At 44.9% G+C, this 26,372-nt stretch overlaps 1 protein-coding gene across 6 annotated transcripts in view; it reads right to left on the bottom strand.

Annotated features, from left to right (window-relative positions):
• The window catches only part of PPP1R13L (protein phosphatase 1 regulatory subunit 13 like), a 753,157-nt gene that overhangs the window by 77,588 nt on the left and 649,197 nt on the right, over positions 1-26,372 (bottom strand). For all 6 annotated transcript variants that reach the window (XM_086938376.1, XM_086938373.1, XM_086938374.1 and 3 more), the window contains one exon: positions 7,798-8,488. In XM_086938376.1, the coding sequence (XP_086794502.1) occupies positions 7,798-8,488 (691 nt within the window). The remainder of the gene's footprint in view (positions 1-7,797; positions 8,489-26,372) is intronic.

Genomic DNA, 26,372 nt, shown 5'->3' with positions numbered 1-26,372 from the left:
CCACGTTTTTAGAGATTTACGGAATTGAATGAGAGAGTTGGAGGTTTTGAGCGGGGGAGGGAGAGAGTTCCAGAGTTTAGGGGCCAAATGTGCGAATCTCCGACCTCCAGATCTACAAAGTTTGATAGAGGGGACAGCCAGGAGATGGTGGTGAGAGGATCTGAGATTACGTGAAGGACAGTAGGGCCTGATGAGGGATTTCAGGAAGGCAGGGCAGGGACCGGTTAAAGATTTGAAGGTGAGGCAGCCGATCTTAAAGGCTGCCCTCGAAATGACAGGGAGCCAATGCAATTTGGTGAGGAGAGGTTTGGCGGATTGCCATTTCGGGATCCCGAAGGCCAGTCTCGCCGCTTGGTTCTGAACAATTTGTAGTCTGAGGAGAAAAGATTTAGGCAGACCGTGATAAATAGAGTTTGAGAAATCCAAGCGGGAGAGGACAAGAGCCATGATGACTTGGATCAGGGCTTCGGGAGTCAAGAGATAGGCCACCTTCCTGATCCTGCGCAGCTGATGCATGCAGGAAGAGACCACCATCCCTATCTGGGGTTTGAGGGATAGCTCGGAGTCAATAGTGACCCCGAGACTTTTCACCGAGGCCACAGGGGTGGGGGGGGGGGGGAGCCAAGCTCTGCCGGCCAGAAGTGCGGACCCCAGTGGGTAGAGCTCTTACGGGAGAAGGAGCTCCGTCTTCCCGGGGTTCAGTTTGAGTTGGTTCTGGCACATCCACTGGAGGATATGGGACATGGCCGCCTGTAAATTAGGGATAGCAGAAGAAGAGTTAAGAGGAAAGATGAGTTGCAGGTCGTCAGTGTAGTTGAAGACGGTGACGTCCCACTGCCTCAGAGAGAAAAGAAGAGGTCGAAGGTAAAGATTGAAAAGGAGAGGAGATAAGGAGGAGCCCTGGGGGACCCCGCAGAGTGAGCGCTCCCTAGGTGCCCTAAAAGTGCCCAAGCTGAGTGTCTGAGACCTCCCGGTCAAAAAGGATTCGACCCATGCCAGCGCCAGGCCCTGGATGCCGGCCTGCTCGACACGGTGGAGAAGGATGTTGTGGTCCACCGTGTCGAAGGCGGCCGACAGATCTAAGAGTACCAGGGCCTGGGGGGTACCCTTGTCAGCGCCGTCTCTCAGAGCATCCAACACGGCCAAGATCACTGCCTCCGTGGAATGGCCGGGTCTAAAACCGGCCTGGTTGGCCTCGAGAAAGTTGGAGCTCTCGATGAACTGTGAGAGACAGGCGGTGACGTGAGCTTCCAGGATTTTAGAGAAATAGGGCAGGAGGGAGATAGGTTGATAGTTCGCCAGGACTGCGGGGTCGGCTCCAGGCTTCTTCAGTAGAGGCACCAGGACAGCCTCCTTGAAAGAGCTGGGCACCGTGCCAGAAGAGAGAGAGGAATTCAGCAGGGGGAGGATGCAGTCAGGTAAAGTAAGTGGTGAGCTGAATCAAATCTGACTGAAACAAGTGCACCAGAATCAGAGTGTGGTATGGAGCTAGAGAATTCCACCTTTGAAAGCGTCTCTGCTTCATCTGAGTCAGAAAGCAGAAATACCTCTGAGAATCTAGCATCCATGGAAAAAGACTGGCCAAAAACTAGGACCATGCGAAAAGACTGTTGACAACTACTAAGAGACTAGATATTTTAAAAGAAGTTAGTAAGTTAGAGGAACAACAACATTCAGAATGACAAGATACTGGTGACAAGTGTCTTGACTTGGTAATTCCCAAGAGATCCAAAAGGGAGAGAAAGGCAAATCACGTATATTCAGGTCGAGATTGGACATACTTCACCAGGATTGACACTGAATCTAATGCCTGACTGACACTGACGAACCTCCATGAGTTAAAGACAATAAAAGGTCTGAATCTACGCAAAATGTAATGTCAACAAAAATGAGGTAAAAAAACAGAGGAAGTCAAAAAAGTTTGGGGGTGACCTTGCAGAAAGGGCCTTTTCCAGCAACATCAAATTGATTATCTTAGAAACATAAGCATAGCATTCTCTAGCTTTAATTACCTTGCAAACTCTACCATCCTTTGTGACAATCATGTCTAAAGCGAGCCAATTTTGTATTATCATGGCTCTCATAGCAGGCAACGAATAGTTACTTACCTGTTGGTGTAGTTTTGCAGCTTGAAAATCTTTCTGGATTCACTATGCTGTGCATATTCCGCCATCTAGTGGTTGGAGTTCGGAAAGTGCTTTGTATTTTTTTTTTTTTTTTTTGCTGTGGGAGGTTGCGAAACCTGATCCCCTGGTGAGGCTACAACCCCTATTATGTGTGTGCAGGCTCTCAGATTATTTTCTATATTAAATTATAGTTAATGCACCTGCTGTAGTAGTAGCGAGCCTATCCACTAGGGTTGGCAATTTCCTAATCTTAACATAATTTAGCACTACTCCCACTGAGGATATTAAAACTCCTAAAATATTGCTGAGAATCTCATTAAAGCTGTGCCTGCTAGTGATCAATTGTGAATCTATATCATTAGTTTGATAGATTTTAAGACAGACTAAAGCTGCATAGCAACTATCTACCCGATTGTGTGGCAACTGGAAATAAGCAGACTTACTACACACATGATATATACCTTTGTTACTTGCCTCTAATTCAACAAAATTCCTCATGCTAACTAGGTAGCTATGCTCACATTTGCTCCAACCCACTATCTCAACAGTCCCATTGGCCTCTCATAATACACAATGTTCCTTTTATGATGTTTTCAATGCTCAACCTTGGATTCGGTTCCTCTAGATCCCCTCTACTTTTCCCAGTAGTGTGTTGCGGATCAACGCCCTGGGTCTCCTTCTCTTCATCATGCCTTATTCGTTTGCTTAATTAATCTATAACTTTTGACTCATCCTTGCTAGTTTTGCAAGTTAGGTATTGCATGCCTTGGTTAGTAGCGAGTGCGTTAATCACAGAGGTAAAGAATGTCTTCATATACTCACGATGATCCCTTTTTTTAAAAGCCTTGGAAAAACAATAAGCATGTTTAATAGACCCCAAATACACATTCTATCCCTTCACAATCGGCACATTTTCTAAAGACTTTTCAAAATAAATATAAAACAATATATTTAGCTGCCTACATTCTCTAGACGACCACACAAAGGAAGGGTAGGTGTGCCTGAGTGGTCACCTGCATGCAGGTGGGCCATCCTGATCTGGGTGGGAGGGAGGAGCTGACACTTACATCTCAAAGAGCAGTGTCCTGTCACCACACAAAGGATTGATAACCCCCCTTAAGTGTGTCTGGAGCCAGGGCAGGTAGAGAGACCCTCTGTATACTTCAAAGCTTTCTTTGAAGTCTCCCCCTTTTCAAAGGCACCACTGGCAGTTCCAGATCAGTACACTTCTAGACCTGTGACTATTGCTAGGAAGAAGAGCTGCCATGTTGCTGAATGGTCTGCCACTGCTGGACTGCTGCTTTTCTGAAATCTGCCTTCCTGTGCTCTTGTGTTGCTGAGCTGCCCTTCTGTTCTCCTGCCTGGGTGAGAAGGACTGAACCTGCATCACTTGAATCCAGAGTGACTCCAAGGGCTTGCTGGTTTGCCTCCTGTTCCCAAGTTTTAAGGTTATCAAAGCCTTGAACCACCTACACCTGCACCTGGATGCTGCAAGCTGTGAGTCTACCCAGCCAAGTGGTGCCACCCCAGTCCTGGACCCTTGGAAATGAGGCCTAAGGTGCTGCTTCATCCAGAATCCACGCATCCTCATCAGAACTGGCGGATATTCTCCTTTGCACGTGTTGGAACTAGCGCATTCTCGTACTTTTGTTGAGCAAAACCAGTGCATTGCTATCAGAATCGACGCATCACCTACTGCAGGAGCAGCAGTTACACATCACATCCCGTCCCGGTGCCTCGCATCCGGAGCCACAGCATCGCCGCAGTTGCATGGAGGAAACTGATGCATTTCGTCCACATAATGGCTCTACACCAACGCATTCCGGCTAAAGGTCCTTTTGTTCAGTGGACTGAAGCAGGTCCCTGTATCTGGCCCGCACTCCATTGTGGCCAGCCTGAACTTTTGACTTTGCGCCGGTCAAGCACGACCAGACAAGCCATTTAAGCGCTTATTGCTTCTAAGCACTATTTTGACATTTAATCTGTAAAACTTGTATCTTGATTCTAATTGATGAATTTTTGTGATCTTCGACTTGTTTTATATATAAAATCATATTGTATTTTCTAACCTGGTGTGGAGTTTTTTTGTGTTTTTTTTTTACTATGTTATTGTATCAGGTGTTGCACAAATACTTTACAAATTGCCTTTTAAGTTAACCTGACTGCCCTGTGTCAAGCTACTAGAGGGTATTTAGGTTGTGCTGTGACCTACCTTAACTAGGATTGTGGTCCCTACTTGGACAGAGCGCTTACCTCTGTCAACTAGAGACCCAATTTCTAGCATTTGATAGTTATGCAGTCAACATCACTAACATTACCTATGGACTAAATAAGTTAGAAGACAGTGGTTCTTGGAAGGAATCGTTCAATAATCAGGTCTATTGGAAAATGACTTGCTAAGATAGGAGAATGGTTAGGAGGTGGAAGAATACTGAAATTGCTTATGACACCTCTTTTAGTCATACTAATTTTCATTGCATGTGTGCGCTTCTTTATAAATCTTTGTACAGCAATTTTCCCGAATGTTGGGTTAAAATGTGGGACAAAGAAGCAGTCAGATACTAATGGTTCTATTGTGCTCGGCTTGGCTTTTAACCTTTCAACTCAGATTACAGCTAGGAAAGCTGCACATACTGGTGTCCTTTCAGTTTTTTGCCCAATATCTTTGCACTTATCAACTGATTCTTAGTCTTGGACCCCACGGCTTAAGCTAATTCTTGCAGCACTATGCTCAACCTCTTCCTAGGCCAATCCACATCTATTTTTTAAATATACACTTAAAACCATATCCCACTTTTAAGCTTCAGATCAGTGTTGGGACCCAAAATCAAGCTATGCTGAAGACGTATAGACTCAGTCTTCGACCTTTTGACTCCAACACCAATTAGAACCTAAGATTTTGAGGTAGTCCAAGGACTTTGATTCCTAAGCTTCATCTTTCACTTCTAAGCTCATGAAGTCTGCCTTGCACCTAACCTTTACAAATTGTATTTTTTCTCCGGGCTAAAGCTGAAATCTCTGTAATTTGACCAGGAGCTCTGCCTTACATCTGTCCTGGTGCACATCCATATCTGTCTCACAGATCTGTGTTACTACTTTGCAGGAGAAATGCCTGGCTGCTGCCCTGGACCTCAGAATTACCCCTGCCCTGGATCCATGCCTTACCTCTGTCCTGGAACTCGGCCATACATGTGCTATAACTCTTCCATGAAGCACTCGCATACTTCTGCTGTAAATCTCTAACATACCTCTGTACAATTCTACCATACCTTTGCTGTACATCTCTACTGTACTCCTGCAGCACACTATTCATCCGTCAAAGAGCTGTGTCTTACCTCTACCATTTACCTCTGCCATACCTCTGCAGTACAGTGCAGTCCAAAAATGTAATGTACAGCTCTACCACATAAGTGCCTGTCAGCTCGCCCATATATCTGCAATACAGTTATGTCTTACCTCTGCATTTAGCTCTGCCATACCTCTGAGGTACGTGCAAACAAAACAAGTGATGAACAGAATTTGGATCAATGTCACACATTCACCCCAGTCCGAAGATCTGGGCCCAAATCCATCGTTTTTTTGCACTCCACACCACCGTGGGTTAGACAATGGCGATATGCAAATCAGCTCTGATCCTGTGCCCCATGGGAACAGTCCAGTCCGAACTACAAAAGCCATGTCCTTCCCAGAACGGAATCAAGCATCCGAGGACCGGACCGGTTTCGAGATAACAACTCTCATCAGCTCGGCTAGCTTGACTACAGTGGTGTGGAGTGCCTGGGACCCACGTCTGAGCATCCCCAGCGCACTTAGGGCGGAATTTGCAAACAAAACAAGTGATGAACCGAATGTGGATCAATGTCACACATTCACCCCAGTCCGAAGATCTGGGCCCAAATCCATCGTTTTTTGCACTCCACACCACCCTGGGTTAGACAATGGCGATATGCAAATCAGCTCTGACCCTGTGCCCCATGGGAACAGTCCAGTCCGAACTACAAAAGCCATGTCTTTCCCAGAACGGAATCAAGCATCCGAGGACCGGACCGGTTTCGAGGTAACACCTCTCATCAGCCCGGCTAGCTTGACTCCAGTGGTGTGGAGTGCCTGGGACCCACGTCTGAGCATCCCCAGCGCACTTAGGGCGGAATTTGCAAAGAAAACAAGTGATGGACCGAATGTGGATCAATGTCACACATTCACTCCAGTCCGAAGATCTGGGCCCAGATCCATCGTTTTTTTTTTTTTGTTGATTTGCATATCGCCATTGTCTAACCCAGGGTGGTGTGGAGTGCAAAAAAACGATGGATTTGGGCCCAGATCTTTGGACTGGGGTGAATGTGTGACATTGATCCACATTCTGTCCATCACCTGTTTTGTTTGCAATCGCCGCCATAAGTGCGCTGGGGATGCTCAGACGTGGGTCCCAGGCACTCCACACCACTGGAGTCAAGCTAGCCGGGCTGATGAGAGGTGTTACCTCGAAACCGGTCCGGTCCTCGGATGCTTGATTCCGTTCTGGGAAGGACATGGCTTTTGTAGTTCGGACTGGACTGTTCCCATGGGGCACAGGGTCAGAGCTGATTGGCATATCGCCATTGTCTAACCCAGGGTGGTGTGGAGTGCAAAAAAACAATGGATTTGGGCCCAGATCTTTAGACTGGGGTGAATGTGTGACATTGATCCACATTCTGTCCATCACCTGTTTTGTTTGCAATTGCCGCCATAAGTGCGCTGGGGATGCTCAGACGTGGGTCCCAGGCACTCCACACCACTGGAGTCAAGCTAGCCGGGCTGATGAGGTGTTACCTCGAAACCGGTCCGGTCCTCGGATGCTTGATTCCGTTCTGGGAAGGACATGGCTTTTGTAGTTCGGACTGGACTGTTCCCATGGGGCACAGGGTCAGAGCTGATTTGCATATCGCCATTGTCTAACCCAGGGTGGTGTGGAGTGCAAAAAAACGATGGATTTGGGCACAGATCTTTGGACTGGGGTGAATGTGTGACATTGATCCACATTCTGTCCATCACCTGTTTTGTTTGCAATTGCTGCCATAAGTGCGCTGGGGATGCTCAGACGTGGGTCCCAGGTACTCCACACCACTGGAGTCAAGCTAGCCGGGCTGATGAGAGGTGTTACCTCGAAACCGGTGCGGTCCTCGGATGCTTGATTCCGTTCTGGGAAGGACATGGCTTTTGTAGTTCGGACTGGACTGTTCCCATGGGGCACAGGGTCAGAGCTGATTTGCATATCGCCATTGTCTAACCCAGGGTGGTGTGGAGTGCAAAAAAACGATGGATTTGGGCCCAGATCTTTGGACTGGGGTGAATGTGTGACATTGATCCACATTCTGTCCATCACCTGTTTTGTTTGCAAATACCTCTGAGGTACAGCACTGCCCAAAATTCTGCTGTACAGCTCTACCACATAGTGCCTGGCAGCTTGCTCACATATCTGCAAAATAGTTGTCTCACCTCTGCATTTAGCTCTGCCATACCCCTGCCATGAAGTTCTGCTGGGCAAGCCTGCCATGCAGCTCTGCTATACCTCTGCCATGGCTCGTTTTACAGCTACCCTCGAGCTCCGTCTTACCACAACCCTGGACACATTGCATGGCTGTTCAACTTCATAACTTTTCAACAAAAGCTGTGAACTGCAACTTACACTTACCAGGCGAGAGAAACGGTGAAAAGGCGCTAGAGCCAGAGTTCAGCGCGGAGCCGAAGACTTGTGTATTCTCATAGCCCTGATGGACAGTTGGTCGAGGGGCTGGCATCCGTTCTCCGAAGAAGGCCTGTTGCACAACTGGAATCTCAGTAGGAGTACTAATGGGTCGGGGAGAAGCTATCCTGACAGGTTGGCCAGAGTAGGGCAGATAATCATACAGACTACCCACAGCAGGGCGGAGGGCAGCATTGTGATCCACTGGTGCAATGGGTCGCAAGTGAAGTGGGCGGGGGGAAGAGGAGCGCCCTGGCTGGCTTAAGGTAAGGCTCTCATAGGTTGGAGAGTTACTCATTGGCCTAGGCGACTGTGGTCGGTCCACTAGTGGCTTCGGGTCTGGCTGTAGGTATACCCTTGGACAAGGAGAAACACTGCGGTTCATTGTGTTTTTAACAGGTAAGGGACTCAGCTGCACAGGTGAACCAAGTGGCAAGTTGTGGGTAGAAACAGGGATGCTCAAGGAGGGAGGGAGTGGGCCTGGGCGGCTCAGAGATGGCACATAATTTTCACCTCCATTGGAGGACATGATCTTGCGAGTGGGCGGCTGTGACAGAGAAGGTGAGAGAGATGATGTGGTAGACAAGCTCAACTTCTTCTGGTCTTGGGAGTCCAGCGTTCCAGCATTGTACCTGCTGTCCTAGAAGCAAGAACAGAGAAAACAGACTTTCAACGTTAAAAATGAATATGCAGATGGCAATTAGGATAAGAGGCAATAACACCGAAAACAGAGGGGAACACAATACTTCAAACACACCAAGGTGTAGCATAATGTTTTACTGCATGTTTAATCATCAAGTAGCCACTCCTCAGACAGCATTTGCAGCACAATGCACTATAGTTCAGAACAAAAGTCACATCAAGGGCAGACAGAATTATATGGTTCCTGGGAGACACCTCCTGAGAAATGCATGCACGCCATCTTCATATTCAGCAGAATCCAATGGTCTGGTGCACCACTAGCAAGCTTCCTGGATTAGTACGGAGGCCTCCATGGGCCAAATGCTTGCAGGCCATAGTTTGCAGAGAAGAAGGCTACTTAAAGGCAGTCCTACTCTATGAGGGGCATATTTTCCTAATTCTCTTTTGGTTTCTTGACGTTTTCAAAAGTAAAGCAATCAGTGTATTTACTCTAACCAGATTGTATTCTCTGTTTGGGTTAAGGTGGTGTGGAGAAAGAGAAGGCACCATTTTATTACCATCTGCTTTTGTGGTATGGCTTGACAGCGCAGGAGCTGCAGCACATTATGTGATAAACAGAAAATGAGGTTTAGAGGCACTACAGTGAAAGGTGCTTTGCCTTCACCTACATGTTGATCCTCCTCCTTACTGAATGTAATGGAGCAGCAGTTATGTGCTTCAGCAGAAAAAGAGTGCTTTAGTACACAAATTATGCTCAAAATGGTAGACCTGAGTTGCTTATAGTGACAAGCTTAGTTCATTGCAAAACGTCATGTAGGAGGCCATACGTCTGATCAATTAACTATGAACTTAAAAAATAACAATTATTAACAGGTACACGTCAGTACGATGTACATTTAACTATTCGTATAGTGCTTGCATTGTAGACGTGCATAACATGTGTAATACATCTTAATACTATCCCCACCAAGAAGAAACTAACAAAGGAACTATCCCCCCTACTCAGAAAACAGAGCTGCACGACCCCCTACTCAATATAGACCTAGACAGGAGTGTGACACACCCTCCAGCTGATGTTAAGCTACTCCCCACATTGGGAACATACTTACGATCAGTCTTCTGTTCCCCTATTTGTGGAGCAGATACGACACGTATGGGCCCCAAAAGTATTGTGGCTTTGATGCTTCAGGCAGTTCTTCTGCGTATGTTTCCAGCTGTGTTTTGCGTTAGGCCAGATCTCGCATCCACTCTGTCTGTTTTGGTACCTTTTTCCCACCCCAGCAAATAGATACTCTGCGCTTGGTCAGTAACAGAGCTACAGCCACAAGTTTGCGCTGTGAGCTTGGTATGGACTTGAGAAGACTAGTAAACAGACCACACGGGGAGCATCGAATTCTGATTCCCACCATTTCCATCATTATCTGTGTTCTCTGTTTCAAGTTGGGTGCAAGTCCGTGAAAGATGGAGGAAACCTGCCTCCGACTCCCCACATCTTTTACATTTCGAAACTTGACATAACCCATATTTATAAAGTTGCTGGGGGTATAATAGACCTGTTGTAAGTATTTAAAATGAATAATTTTTCGGTTGCAATTTGAGGTGAGTTTATCTAGTAGCCGGCAACATGACTCAGTCCTCTGGCGTTAGGGGTGTATCTAAGGCTGTGTTCCACAGCTCCCTGGCAGTATCAGTTAGGGCCTTGCATTCCTTCTGAGTTGCCTTACACAGCTTGGTTATCAGGTTCTCCCTGTCAGCGCTCACTAACACGTCTGCAGTGACATCAGTTCGGGTGAGGCCTGGGAGAATCAGGGATACAATGCTTTGATTGCCAACCTCAATCTATGGTATACCAATTTCAGCATGAGAGGGCCACTCCGGCTATCAATAAACTCATCTATCGAGATGACCTCTCTTGCATGGAAAGCATCTCCCAAGGTTCCAATCCCTGCCTCCTGTAGTGTTATCAGTGCTCCTGTTTCTCTAGAAGCCGATATAGAGGGGGGATGTAGTAAGGGTAGCTTGGCTATATAAATTGGGGTCTTATTTGCCCGTGTTGTCAGTAGGTGCCATGCTCTTATTGTGCTCTCTAGCAGACTTGCAGTTTTGAGGTTCGTCACTTGGCGCTCGTGTGTTAGCATCACATTGAGGGGTGTCAGATGCGCCTCATCCGACTCAATTGCTGTGTGTGCAATGTATCTTTGGGGATGATACCAGTAGTGAGCAAAGTGGGCACGGGGATGTAAATATTATAAGTATAAATCTGGGGTATCAAACCCCCCCTGCGGGTAGGTGCAAGTGAGTGTCTGCCAGCTTATCCTGGGTTGTTTGCCTGCCCAGGCAAGGGTTGTCATGCAAGACAACAGTGTCAACAAAAAAAAATCTAGCATTAGGGGAATGGGGATGTTGACAAATAAATATAAAATTGAGACAGGATGATCATCTTCTTTATTGCCAGTATGTCGGCAAGGGACAGAGGGGGCCTGATCCAGCTATTTGATCCTGTAATTTCATAATGGCAGTGCCATAGTTTAGTCGTTTGACTTCTTCAGGTCCCTGCTTATCGAAACACCCAGGTATTTTAGTGACACTGTGAACCACTCAAACGGGAACTCTATTTAGTGCAGCGTGGTTACCGGGGTTAGAGGGAACACCAATTACTTGTTCCAATTAATAGTCAACCCAGACTGGTACTCAAATTTGATATATTCCCTTAGCGTGGGTTCCAGGTGTGTGCAATGATCTCCAATACAGACCACCATGTCGTCCGCATAAAGTGAGATCGTGAGAGACCGTTGCTGGAAGCCCAGGGCTGCAGATGAGTGCTTTTGTCGTATGATGCAGGTCAGAGGTTCTAGCGCAAGAGCAAATAAGATCGGGGACAGTAGGCATCCCTCTCATGTTCCTCTGCATATGTTCACTGGCTCTGATATTATACCATTGATCCGGACCCGGGCGACCGGGTTTATGTAAAGCAATTGGATCCAGTTCAAGATTGCTTGCGGAATTCCAATCCTAGCCAGGACCATGAACATCTACGGCCATTGTATGGGATCAAACGTCTTGACAGCGTCTAAAAAGACTGCAGCCACAGGCAATGAGAGGTTTATTTGATGAATAACCGCGAATAGTGTACGGAGGTTATGTGTGATAGACCTTGAAAGTAAAAAACCTGCTTAGCCCGGTAGCACCAAGGTTTGTAACAGCGGCTGAATCCTCGATGCAATGATCTTTGCCAGTATCTTAACGTCTGCATTAATTAGAGACAGCGGGCGGTATGAATCCACATACTCGAGGGCCTTACCGGGTTTTAATAGGGTTATTAATATCGCTTTGCATAGGGAGGGGGGAGATATTGTTTATCGTATGCCTCGTCATACATAGCTAATAAATGGGGTATCAAGAGATCTGGGAATGCTTTGTAAAATTCGCTTGGAATCCCATTGCTGCCAGACGACTTGATGTGAGGTAAGGAACGGATAGCATAGCCCACCTCCTCTTCTGTTATTGGCTGCACCAGGCACTCCCTCTGCCCTGGTGACAGCCATGCTGACACTGTCGTTTAAGTATGCGCTTATTTTGCACACTGTGGCAGACCGTCGGCCCCCATACAGGTCCGCATAATACTCCACAAAGTTTAAGTATTTCCTGGGAGTCATGCAACCATGTGCCATCATGTGTGCTAAGGGTTTGGATGTGGGGAATAACGACTGCGCCCCGGTCTCCCTCCCTCCCGTACGCCCTTGCCTCCCATTTTTTTTTATAGAAAGCGGAACTCTTGATGCGCTGTTTCTGTGTACTCTTGAAGATGTGTTCTGATATCTGCCAGTGCTTGAGGTTTAGGATCTGCTTCGTATGCTCTCTCGAACGTCCGGAGCTGTGTTTCTAGTTGGGACATTCTAGCATGTAGTGACAATAGGACACCAGCCCTGAGGCCGATGCATGCGGCCCGTATGGTGACTTTGAAAGTTTCCCACAGTACTATCGCTAAGTCTACAGATCCTTCATTTTCCTTGAAGTATTGTGTACTAGCCGTCTTTTTTCCATCCCTATAAACCGCATCTGTAAAGGCTGAGGCCTGCAATCTCCACTGGAATGGTCTTGGGGTGTCAGTGGGCAGGGTCAATGACAACAGCACCGGGGAATGGTCAAATAGTATTCACTTTATGGGTTACCAACCAGTAATCCAGTTGGAACCAAATATTGTGTGCAGTCAAAATGTATGTCCCCTCTGTTTTCCCGGGGTTCTGAAGCCACCAGATGTCACGGAGTTCCCAGCCTGACAATCTCTCTTTGAGTACCCTGCTTGCTTGTTTGATTGGATTTAGTTTATTTCCAGACCTGTCTCTAGCTGGATCTATTGGGAAATTTAAATCCTCTTCCCATATAATGGTAGAAAGTTGTAGTTTATATAGTCTATTATATATTGTGGTGAAAAGCCCGGGATCATCCACACTGGGACCATACAAATGTATAAGGGTGAGTGTTGTGGCTCTGCAGTTCCCATGCCATATAATGAATCTCCCTTGGTCATCAGTTTCGGAGTGTACAGTTGTGGAGGGGATTCCCTTACAGATCAGGGTGAGTCCCCCCCCCCTTGAGTAAGAGGAATATGAGGATGCCACTCTTTCGTATGCCCATAGTGTTCCGATATGCTTGTGGTGTAAGGTGCGTCTCCTGAATGAGCGCAATATCTATCTGTTACCTGTTGAGGTAAGCGAAGACCTGCCTGACTTTCTTTTTTGTTTTTTAATCCTCTAACATTCCGTGTGACTAGATTGAGGGTTTGCGTTCTATTGATCATTTAAAAATCCCATTGTTGTGTCTGGCTGCAAGGGTAGTATTTCTCAGATCTGGTTGTGTTCAAGTGTGCTGTAGTGTAAAGGTATATAACACCATGCCACTGTCTCTATAGTTTAGCTATAATCGGACGCTGTGGGGCACCAGGAGGGCGTTGCACCTGTTGGAATTTATGTGCCTGTTCTACTATAAACACTCAGACAGAGAAGGTTTGGTTGGGGCGCTCGTTATGCTGCCTGTTTCGTCGGCTATGAACATACGAGGGGCGACCTTTTGGCGCCATTAAAATTTGAAAGTTACTCGGAGGCATCAGCCCCGCTGTCAATCTCGTGTTCTTTGCTTAATATATCGAGACGCTACTCTAATGTGTAATTTGATTCTTTGCGGGGACCTCATGGCCAGGCTATAATTTTAAGACCCCTGAGGTTGATTGTTACTGGGTGGAGCTGCCCCACCATTTAAGCGCTGGCTTATACATACAAGAAACGCCAGGCTCGTTCTTCGGAAGCACATGTTTGTGTTCCAGTTGATGAACTTTTATACTGTCGAATCTGAATGACAGGTCTATAACAATTTTAAAGATTTTTTGGGATGGCTATATTATTTTCCTGAAGAAGGTGTTTGCTTTTTTGAAGCGTTCACCGAAACGCGACGATGCTGAAATATAAGGAGATATACCTCAAATACTACAGAGACAACAGTTTTGATGTTAAGCCTAACTGATCTCATTGGTGTATCTCCTTATTTACAAATAGGAACTAACTTTTCCTTTATGTTGATCTATCCCGTTATTTATTATGCAAATATTGTAAACTTTTTTTGTGGAAAGATTCGGTGAACATAAACCATATTGGTTATGAGCTTTTTTATTGCATTTGTTTTAATAAACTGTGAGACATGAATTCTATACATGTTTTTTTGCATTGCCTTTTTATATAAGTTGTTTTTGTATTTGTTATTTGTTGCTTGTTTCATTTTCTTAACTCAATACATTGTTGCTTTGTGATTTGTGTATGTATAAATGAATGTCCTAGCGTGTATCTGCCCAAAGGGAATCTTTCTCTATTGACTATTATAAACACCACCAACAGTTTCTCACTGCTAAAGACACTCCTCAGCATTTCCTCTGCATAGTTTTCCATCCGGCCCGTGTTGGTAGATTTAGGAACACCTATTATGCACAGGTTGTTATGGCGCAACTGCGCCTCCAAGTCCTCATTTTTGGCTTGGATGACTAGTACTTTGTCCATATTTTACTGTTTTTGGGTAAATTCTTGGATGGTGTCTTCAGCACCCGAGATATGCTGTTCTGCATCGGTGAGTCTGCGGTCTTGTTTTTCTAGCTTGGAAGTCATCTTGTCCATTCGGATACTGAGAGCGTCTATTCTCCTGTCAATCGATTGCGGACTCTGCTGCATGGCCTGCAGCATGGCTTCCAATGACCCGCTTGTCTGCGAAGGTGGGTCCTGTTCAGAGTCTGAATTAGCATATTGCACAATCTTGGTAACTTTTTTTTGCTTCAAAAGTGAGGCATATATGTTGCCTGTCCGTTTTCCTCATCTTGAGAGACAGGGTAGTTTATATTAATGTGCCGCTTCACTTGGCTATTCCTTCTGTGTGATGATCTGGTTGATCCCTATTATTTATGATCAATCAGCGCGCCGTCCAGCGCTTGCTCTTTGTACCTAGCACTCCCTGCGCTGCAGTGACCTGTGGAGCTTCGCCTTCGCGCAGCGAACCCCTCACTAGCCAGTGGTAGGTTGGATGCTAGGTCCACAGTCTCCGCGCCAGGGTGCCCTATGGTGTTGGTATTGCGCTGTCTTTATGGCTCCTCCATGTGTACTGTCAATGGTTCTCACCTCTGGCGCAATAAGCTTTGTGGGGGAGAGAGCGTTGCGCAGTCACCTGCCTGCCAGGAGGGTATGTTGCTGTACGGTGGTGTGGCTAGGGCCCACTGCAGGGCTCCAGCAAACTTTACTTGTGAACGTACCATTTTGGTTATTATTATTTAGGCAAAGATTTTGCTGTGGCCCCCTCACCTGGAGTTATTGTCCTTTGTGCCAATGTCCTGCTTCCACTGCAACTCTAGTGGTGGTTGGCCCGAGCAGCACAGCTGTCCGTGATGGAGCCCGCGCATGGGCCAGGAGGGCGCCACTCTAGTGGCCGCTATCTCTTTATTGGTTGGGGCAGGGAGGCCTTGTTGTCTCTGTTCACCTCCACTGGGTGCCCTGCGCCCGTGTAGTACCAGGCACTTGGGCCCCCTCGTCTGCGCTCTTGGGTTTTCCACGTTATTTCTGCCACCTGGACTTGTAGTTCACTCACCGCCGCACATGGCTCAGGCTCCTTTCAGCAGAGGTAGAGTACATTTTTTGCACTTTCCCTCGTGGCGGTCTGTTTTCTCTACCCACGTCTCCCTGCACCTCCTCTTGTCAGGCCTTGCAAGTGGTCTAGTTCTTTGATTATATCAGCCATGGCAGGGGGTCGCGGCAGGGCCGGAGGTTCTTTCCAACTGGGGTCCCTATGGTCCGTGACAGGTCCCGGCAGCACCCCTGGGGACCCAGAGCTGCGTCAAAACCTCACCTCGGTCCTGCAAATCTGATCTCCCTTCACGAGCAGCCATTAGCGTCCGCCATTCGCAGAAGGTTGGCCTGGGTCTTTATCTTCGCCACTTTGGCTACAAAGCTGGTGAGTCAGCAGTTCTTTTCCTCCCACTTCATGCAGGGCAGGGGTTTCCATGCATTCCCTGTGTTCTGAGACGATGATTTTGTAAGACTGTGTTCCCGGCAGGCAGAACAACGTTACAGGGCGGCCATGTTGCTGTGGGCTCAACAGCGCCCCCAACAATGAAAGGTTATGACAAATGCAGTCGGCTCAAATTATTTATTGTGAACAGCATTGGTTTAATCAAATAGGTTTCTATGGAACAGTTTCCCCCCCAAAAAATGGAGTGGCTATACATTTTGAACTCTATTACAAACACAACAGTAATAGGTTTTATGTTCTGAACTCCTTTTACAAACACCATACACAGGGACTTTAGATTGTGAACCATCGGAGAAATGCAATAGAAGGAAGGTGTATACTGTGAACTTTGACACATGCAATAGGAAGGATTTTATTTTGTGAATTATTTTACAGATGCATTAAGAATGGGTTTTACATTATCAATGCTGGTAAATACAATACGGAGATTATATATATATATATATATATATATATATATATATATATATATATATATATGTTTCACTAAAAAAACATAGGTTTCACAGCAGTTATAGTTAGCTGGAAATTTTACTGACATAAAACCATTGAAATTCCCACGTTATAGTTAGTTGGACTCACTATAACTTGCGCGTGCAATGCACTGCTGATGACGTCACATATTACATCACTCATGACATGGTCAGTGACATCACTCATGACATAAATGCTAATTCCTAACTATAACTGGTGTGAAACCTATGGTTTTTTCAGTGAATTTCAAAGGTTTTTTAAATGCTAATTCCTAACTATAAGTCTCAGTTTATAAGTAAGACTGTTAGCGCTCTAGTTGTTCTTTAGAACACTCTGGGACATTCTGTCATTGGGCTATATTTGGGCTACATCTGGCTGATATTTGGGCTACATTTGTTTTTTTTTGTCTCTGGTGGCCATCTTTGGACTACATTGGGCTACATTTGGGCTCCAACATATATATAGCCCAATGTAGGCCAATATATATTTTTTTCAAAGTTAATTTTCGTAAAAACCACTTGAGCATATATCTTGAGACATAGCAAAGGCACATCAAGCTACCAGTCCCTACAATTTTGGCAAACTTTTTTTTGTATATATATATATATATATATATAAATATATATATATATATATATATATATATATATATATATATATATATATTTTGCCTTGGAGCGCTCCCGGTGCGCGCCCCGGAAAGCATAGTTTTATGAAGCGCCCCTGGGGCGCGCACCGGGGAGCGTCCCGTAAGCGCCAATATCGCGAACGAAAACATAATCGTGACGTAGCGCGTAGCGTAAGCGCGTCGGGTCATGTGACCTGAAAATAACACTTTTCATTGGTTAATAACAGTTTTTTTTTCACAAGTAGGGAAACACCCCACCCATTTCCCTCACAACCTGTTTGCTTTTGCTGAGACAACACCTCTTGTCTGTTCCTGCAAAAAAATCTAATTCAACCATGTCTGGTTCCCAGAACCCTTCCCAGGAGCAGTCCTCAGACTCTTCGGATGGATTCCTGCCTGAGGCCCCCCCACAGAGAAAAGTGAAGGACCACTTCATATGGAAGTTTTTCTCTTTTCCAAAGGGGGAGAAAAAATGCAATGCAGCCAAAGTCACCTGTAAAATTTGTGACACTGTCCTATCACGTGGGGATCCCACCCGGAAGTATAGTTTCGGGAATGCTACTTTAATCAGGCATGTTGAAAGGAGGCACCCGATTAATTATGCACAGGAGAGCACCAGGGCCCCGGCTCGCAATCCACCACCCGATGGCCCCTCCACTTCCACCGGAGCTTTAACATCATCGGTGAGAGGAAGACCAGCAGTGATGATCCCAAATTTTCAGCCTGTTTTTGCAGATATTAAAATTCGTTTTAAGCATTTTGACCAACTGCTCTGTTATGGGGAGCAGAGCATTGAGCTGATTGTTAGAAAGAGGGAGGAACACCGCTGCGCCCCTCAGCCTTAATTTTTCCCCTTTTTTTTTTGCTCCTGTTGAGCACTTTTGCATTCCCTAGTTTTGTTTTTGTTCTGAAAAAAATACCAAAAATGTTTTAAAACGTTTGGAAAAAGTAACAAAAAAATTAAAAACTAAAAAAGAAGAAAAAAACCAGTTCTTTTTAGAACTACCTCCAATTCTTTAAAAAGAGCTATATTCCTTACATATTGTGTTGTTCTTTTTTTCAATGAATGTGTACTGCATAACTGTTTGGATGAAATGACTGAATGAAAGGGAGAAAGAGACTGATGGAACTAATGACAGAAGGGGAGTGAGTAAAGGTGAGTTGATTACAGTGAGGATTGCAAGATGAGTGAGGGTGAGTGAAGGGGGAGTGACGGAGTGAGAGGATAGAGGGAGTGAGGGTGAGACAGAAGGAATGAGGGAAGAGGAGTGAGAAAGTGAGAGGACAGAGGGAATGAGAGAAGGAGTGAGTGAAGTGAAGTAAGGTGAGTGAGAGAAGAGGAATTACTGAGGGAGCGAATGAAGGGAAGAGAGGGGAAGGGAAGTAAAGCAGGGGGACTGAAAGAAGGTGAGTATGGGAGTGGAGTGAGAGGAAAACAACAATTTAAGGGGGAGATTTACAAGCCCCTTGCGCCTCCTTTGCGTCACGTTTAACATGAGAAAAGTGACGCAAAAGTGGCGCAAGTGGTTTGTAAATCTGCCCCTAAGTCTCTACATGTAGGTACTTAATGAAAAAAAAAAAAAAAAAAAGATTTTTTTTAAAAACAGCTAAATTTTTTTGAAACTGTCATTCTTTTTTCCCATGGTATGCTCCCCGGTACGCTCCCCTGTGCGCTCCCCGGTGCGCGTACCGGGCGCTCCCCCCGCGAAAATCAAAAAAGAAATTATTTTTTTTGCTCCGCGGGGCCCTTTTTTGGCCCCCACATCAAACCTAGGGGGTCAGGGGGGGTCTACTCTGACCCCTTTTGGTCATTTCCCCCTTTGTTTTTGCCACCTCTTGTGTCTCGATTTTACCGAGACACAAGATGGCGGCCGCTCCGGACTGTTTCGAATGTTTACAGACACCCGAGAGCCAATCAGCCTTCCGTGTGCACCTCGCGTGGCGCGCCCGGTACGCGCCCCGGTGCGCGTACCGGGGCGCGCTTATAGATATATATATTTTTTTTAACCTAAATTACTCAAAAACCACTGAAGCACATATCTTGAGACATAGCAAAGGCACATCGGGCTACCAGTCCGTACAATTTTGCCAAGTTTGGTGGAAATCCATTCAGCCGTTCGGGCTAAAAGTGAGTTCGACCACCCTATGGAAATTAACATGGGGAAAACACGTTTTGGGACCCCCCTTTTATCTCAGCCCCCGCTTCACGAATCCCCCCCCAAACTTTCAGGGAAGGACCGGAGCTCGACGAGGCAAATTTGAGGAAATTTTCAGGCAGATTGCTCAACCGGTGCCAAAGTTATTGAGAGTCCCGTTTGCGCTATTGCTGCGAACAAAAACATCATCGTGACGTAGCGCGTAGCCAAGTCCGCGTGATACGCACGGTGTAAGCGCACCCGGAAGCACCCGAGCGCATACGATACTAGGGGTACTGGGGTTCTATACCTGCAGAAGCTGCAAAGCTTGTAAGAACAGCCACAACATGAAGGTAGCTAAGTTATCATCACTAGCCCAACCATTTGTAATTAAAGAACACACATCCTGCAACACTGATTATGCGGTTTACGCATTGTTCTGCCCGTGCAAAAAAGACATATATAGGCAGCACAATTAAAAAGGCCAAACTGAGAATTCTAGAACATCTTCGAGCGATTAAAAACGTGGATAAAACTTATCCTATCGCTCGACATTTTCAAAGCCACCATGATAAAAACCCGAATTTGAGTTTTTGCGTCTTGGACACCATTAAACATAACGAAAGAGGTGGCAACCGTTTACAGTGTTTGCGCAGGTTAGAGTCCAAATTTATAATCCAGAATAGGACAATGACCCCTCAGGTACACAACTGTGATGAGGAGTTGGAAGTGCACCTGGGTTAGGTACTATTTTTATCATTACATAGATCTACCAGTGTTCCATACTTTAGAGCCACCTCAGTTATTCCCGTACAGAGAATCAGTTTTCGCTAAGATGGATATGCCCGCAGTGAATTTTTAACTTCTCATGTTTATAACTGTTTTGTGTAACTGGTTTTAAGTTTTGTATTGTGACTTAGAGTATTATTTTGTTTTTTATTACAGGGGACACAATCTATGCTGTAGCACTGACATACTATCTCTTAAAGCCTTGAATATTGCTGGAGACATGCATTTGGAAGACATGCCCACTTGGGCTTTATTCGCTTTGCCTTGGTTCCACCTATTCTGTTTTTGTTATTAATATATACGGACATTCTGATAAGGAACATCTATTGAAAATCTCTGCAATATTGTGGATGTCTTGTGCAGAATGAATTATGGATGGTTATTTGATGCAATTACATGAATGCCGTAATCAGTTTACCCACTTGGGTAATATACGTGTCAGAAACAAAGACGCAAACTTGTGAAGGTGCACCTTTATAAAGAACTGGGGATTTAATTAATAAACTGTCTCCTATATTATTTTGTCTCGGACTTGGTAATGAAATTATCAGCACAAAGAATGTTAAACATCCCCGCTTTGTTAGCGTAAATCAAACGCAAACGAAAGTATTTTGTTTCTGTTTATTTTTGTATGTCCAAATCACATGGTTATTTAAACCAATACCAAACCACATCACCAGACTCGTGACCAAGGGAAGGCTTTCCCGAAACGCGTTGAGTTGATACTTTGTTGCCGATGAAAATTGCCGAATAAAATTACTTTGTTGCAAGTTGCTGTTCGTGCTTTCATACTTGCCTAGAGGATCAAGGTATTTGAGGTGTGAATTGACTTTAATATAAAGGACTCGCCATCCAGCACGAACCGCTGTCGTCTAGTGGAGGGGTCATGGCGCCGTTCGGCTTTGCTGAACTCTTTGGATTTAATATATAGCCTCGTTCTAGCTTTCTTCCACATTTCGAAAAAAAGAGCGTAGACCCAGAGTTTGTGCAAGATGTTTATTGCTACCAATTCAGTACGCCATGACCCGTTTCGGCCGTTGGAACAGCCTTGATCACATGACCAATATATATATGAATCAATAGAGAGACATATCTTTAGACCCGGCCACACAAAATGTTTGGTGCCTGATACACAAACTGCATTTTTGCAGTATGTTTACATTTTTTTGTACGGTTGCTACTTTTCAGTATGCACAACCTGCACTTTCATAGTAATTTACACTTTAGTAGTAAGTCCAGCACTACTCAGGGCCAACCACTAGTACTGCAACACCCACCCATAGAAAATAATGGAGGTAAGGAGACAATATAAAACCCCATAGGAAATCATGTTAGTTGAAATAGAAAAATATAAATCAATATAAATTCATGTTAAAAATATATAAATAGTACATATTTATTATTTAATTATAAAATATGTAATAACCTATTTTGAATGTAAACAACATAACTAAATTCAATTTAGGTTAATCAAATATTTTATAATTAAATAATACATATAAACTATTTTTATATACCTGTATAACATTAATTTCTATTTATATTTTTAAATAATGTAATTTGACATTATTTCCTCTGGAGGTTTATGTTGATTCCCTACCTCCATAGTTTTCCATGGGAGGGTGTTGCAGTACCAGTGGCTGGCCATGTGTACTGCTGGACTTACTAATGCTTCTTTTTAGTAGTAACTTACTCAGAGTTTGTGAATACCGAAAAGTAGTAAATTTACTCAAAAGTGCAGATTTACTCAAAAGTACAAGTTACCTTTGTGAACCAGGCCCATGGTGTCTTCAGAAAAGGAGGTAATGTCCATGTAAAAGTATACTTGGGCTCTGCCTACAGTGTATTGAATCTCTCTAGGCAAAGACCACAGGCTTACTTTATTGATTGTTGGCTGTGGTGGAAGAAGCAGCAGACCTCAATTCTTGTTTTTATGATTTGAGTCTGCCAGTGTACAAATTGTCACCTAACAGATAATGAGAGCAGACTACATTTTCATGATTAGTTGACCCCATGCGATACTTCTTTAGAGAAAATGATGTGTGCCTTTATTAGTCTGTGAAGCCTCTAAAGGAGTGGTTCTATCTTGCAATTTCTCATGAACTCTTGTTAATATTTTTTATTTTGATTATAGTATTTAGGTGTGTGCAGTAAACGTACTTTTCCATTTTAAAGAACAAATATTGGCGCGCTAATAGGTCTGACCTATGCAAGAGTAATTGACTTTGGCAATGTGTTTTAACCATGTTGTACACCAGTGTGGCTGCTGTTAGACCGGCTAAACGTTAGTGGCATGGGGTGAAGTAGGTTAGATTGGAGTGGATAGAGCGAAGTTAGTCAGAGTGGGGTAGATTAAGGTAGACTGTAGTGGAGTAGATTGGAGGGGGATAGAGTTGAGTGGGGTTGACTGGGATAGAGTGGAGTGGTGTAGAGTGGAGTGGAGTGGTGTAGACTGGGGTAGTGTGGAGTGGTGTAGACTGGGGTAGTGTGGAGTGGGGTGGATTGGAATGGAATGGTGTAGATTGGAGTGGGGTAGACTGCAGTAGATTAGGGTAGATTGTGATGTAGTGGGTTATAATGGACTGGGGTAGATTGGAGTTGGGTAGATCGGAGTGGGGTAGATTGAGAGTGGGGTATATTGAGAGTGGGGTAGATAATGGGAGAGTGGATTAAGTAGACCAGGGTACAGTGGAGTGGGGCAGACTGAGGTAGGGTGGTAGATTGGGTGGAATGCAGTGGGGTAGACTAGGGTAGATTAGAGTGGAGTACACTGGAGTGGAGTAGGGTAGACAGGAGAGGGTGGAGTGGAGTAGTGTAGATTGGAGTGGAGTCGGGTATAGCAGGGTGTAGTAAATGGAGGTAGAGTGTGGTAGAGTGGAGTCAGGTACAGTAGGGTAGAATAGATTGGGGTGGATTGGGGTTTTGGAGATTGGAATGGAGTGGAGTAGATTTGAGTGGAGTGGATAGACTGGAATGAGGTAGATTGGAGTAGGGTAGATTGGAGTAGGGTAGATTGGAGTAGAGAGGTTTGGATTGTGGTAGAGTAGAGGGAGGTAGACTGGAGCGAAGTCAGATAGATTAGGGTGGAGTGGGGTAGACTGGAGTGGAGTTGGGTAGATTAGAGTGGATTGGGGTACAGTGAAGTGGTGTAGATTGGGGTGGGGTAAATTGGAGTGGGGTAGATTGTGTTGGAGTGTGTTAGATTGGAGTTGGGTAGATTGAGGGAGAGTGGAGTGGGTAGACTAGGGAACAGTGGAATGGGGTAGAGTGAAATAGATTGAGTGGATTGCGGTTGGGTAGACTCAGGTAGAGTGGAGTGGGGTAGATTATTGTAGAATTGAGTGATGTATATTGGAGTGGGATAGACTTGGGTGGAGTAAATTTGAGTCGATGGATTGGGGTAGTTGTGGTGGAGTATGTTAGACTGAAGTGGGGTAAATTGGAGTGAGGTAATTTGGAGTGAGGTAGATTGTGGGACAGTGGAGTGGGTAGATTGGTGTACAGGGGAGTGGGGTAGAGTGGAGTAGACTGGGTGGACTGTAGCGGGGTGGACTGTAGCGGGGTAGATTGGAGTGGGGTAGACTGTGGTAGATTTGAGTGGTGTAAATTGGGGTGGATTGGGGTAGATTGCGGTGGTGTGTTAGACTCTATTGGAGTGGGGTAGATTGTGAGAGAGTGGAGTGAGTAGATTGGGGTGGAGTAGATTGAGTGGATTGCAAAGGGGTAGACAGGAGTAGAGTTGAGTGGGGTAGATGGTGGTAGATTCGAGTGGTGTAGATTGGAGTGGAGTAGATTTGGATGGAGTGGGATGGATTGGAATGGAGGGTGTAGATTAAAGATGGTTAGATTGGAGGGGTAGATTAAGGACGAGTGGAGTGGGTAGATTGGGGTAGAGGAGAATGGGGTAGAGTGGAGTACACTGGGTCAATTGCAATGGAGTAGACTGGAGGAGAATGTGGTAGATTGTGGTAGACTTAAGTGAGGTAGATTGTGGTAGAGTGGAGTGGAGGTTCACTCTCAGTGGAGAGGCATCGAGTGGAGGGGCATGGAGTGCTGTGGAGTTTGTGGAGGGAGGTGGAGTGGAATGTTGCGGAATGTGGTAAAATGTAGTGGTGTGGCGTAGAGTGCAGGGTCATAGAGTGGAGTACGCTGTTGTACAGTGGAGTGGTGTAGAGTGACGTAGTGTGGCGTATACATTGTGTGGTAGCGCACTGCTATTACAGACATCAAATTTTCAATTGAAGTGACCATTACATTTGCACAAACATACCGTTTTAATGATAAACCTATATAGCGCACAAACGATATGTGGAAATGTCATCACTTAGTATATTGATGTGTTTTGATCGCATTCAAAAATTCTGAATTACAAACTAAACTGCATTGGTACTTTCCTTATCCTGATATATTTAGAAATATGAGCACAGATCATTTTGAGTACTAGACAAAAGCCTTTCCTAGCAATATTGTCACATAAAATCTCTCACTCTGAAGTCAGAGAAAGAAAACACCAAGTTCCATCATTAGACAGAGACTTATTTTTTACCTCTGTGTTAGTTTGTACAGCAAATGTGACGAGATAAGAACAAGATTTAAAGACCTGTTTACAGAAAACAAGCACTCTGAAGGATACAGCAGTAAATAAGCAATGCTGCACCGGTCAGACATACTCAAGCTGGACATCCTAAAACAAATACATACCTGCCAGCTGACACAGTACCACCGTGTGACAAACAATATCGGATCCATTCACACGGTCTCCTGGTGAGAAGCCAATATCACACAGTGGCACGGAAAACAAGCTGAAAACCACTGTAAATAGTGGTATTCCAACGTATTTTCCAAAGCTTTGCACTGCCGACACCCATTAAGGGGTGTGAAAACACCACAAGACATCAGTAGCAGCCCCAGCAAGGTTTCTTTTTTTGAGGGGGGAGGCGGCCTGGGGCAGGGTGCAGTTCAAAAGTGCCTCATAGGTACTTCTCTGTACGAGGCATGTCCCTTCTCACGTGGTGAGATTGTTCTTCAAGTTGACAGGTATGCAAATAAAGCTAGGAAATAGAAAGCAAGCAAATGTGAGTTACAAACCACAAAGCCCATTGCCAGCAATGGGTGGAATGCATTCTGATGGAAGCTTTCAGAATGCCCACAAGTCGTCGCTAGCAAACCAGACAACTGCGATGTCTGGTAGGCTTCGGCCTAAAAAGCAGTGGCTGGATACTAATTTATTGAGTTTCATTGCTGCGTGTTGCTGTATTCTGAGTTTGTAGCGCACAGAACTTCACAGAGTCAGTCTTGTACTGCTCTACAGAGTTATCCTTAGAAACAAGTGTTAGAAAGAGCACTTGGTTCACAGTTTAAGGTTCTGTGGTCCAAAGTCCCTAAGACATTAGAGGTTAAAGACTTACATTGACACTATTGGGGCTAGTAAATCTTGTTGCCCTGGGTCCTCCTAACCCAGATTTCTCAAGTAAAACAAGAAAGAGTTTTACAATGTGAACTCTGACAAATATAGTAGGAAGGGTTAGGTTATGCACTGAGAAAAACACACTCTTTGGATCTTAAGTGTCCATGAAAAATTATTTTATTATCGTCCGCCCTTGTTCAGACATGAAAAAGTTGTCTTCAACTTTGGTAGAAGTAACATTTGAAATACATCATATGCTTGATCACAAAATTCTCTTCACACAGTAGTGGTACAGAACAGCCAAGCCAACACGTGTTTCGCGAAATTAATTTGCTTCTTCAGGATTTCAGTTCCTTCATACTCATAGTCTTCTCAACTATTGATAAAGGATTTCCAGATTCATCCTGGCAATATGCACTGTATAATATAGACTTCCAATATCAGGAAGAACGGCTATAGCCTCCCATCGATACGAACACCAGTCAGTTACTCTTTGTAGGAAGGGTATTTACATTGAAAACTTTCTAAACACCATACGACGGGCTCTACAATGCGAACCCTCTGACAAATGCAACAGGTAGGGGTTTTACATTGTAAGTTGTCTGACAAAAGCAAATCAAGGAGTTTTACATTGTGTGCTTTCTGTCAAATACAATAGGAAAGGGTTTTAAGTTGTGAGGGCCATGACAAAAACCAAAGAAAGGGGATTTACATTTTGAAGTATGTAATACATAATAGTAACTGTTTAATATTGTGAACTCGCTAACAAATGCAGTAGGGAGGGGTTTAAATATAGAGGGCCTTTGTTAGGTCTGACCACAGTACATAATAGTGGTCTCTCAGAGGGAGACTAGGTTCATCTCAGTATATACTTTGGGCTGCATAAGAT

The sequence above is a fragment of the Lissotriton vulgaris genome, chromosome 9, assembly GCF_964263255.1.
Source record: "Lissotriton vulgaris chromosome 9, aLisVul1.2, whole genome shotgun sequence".
Taxonomy (NCBI): Eukaryota; Metazoa; Chordata; class Amphibia; order Caudata; family Salamandridae; genus Lissotriton; species Lissotriton vulgaris.
This window is presented reverse-complemented; position numbering and strand designations above follow the sequence as displayed.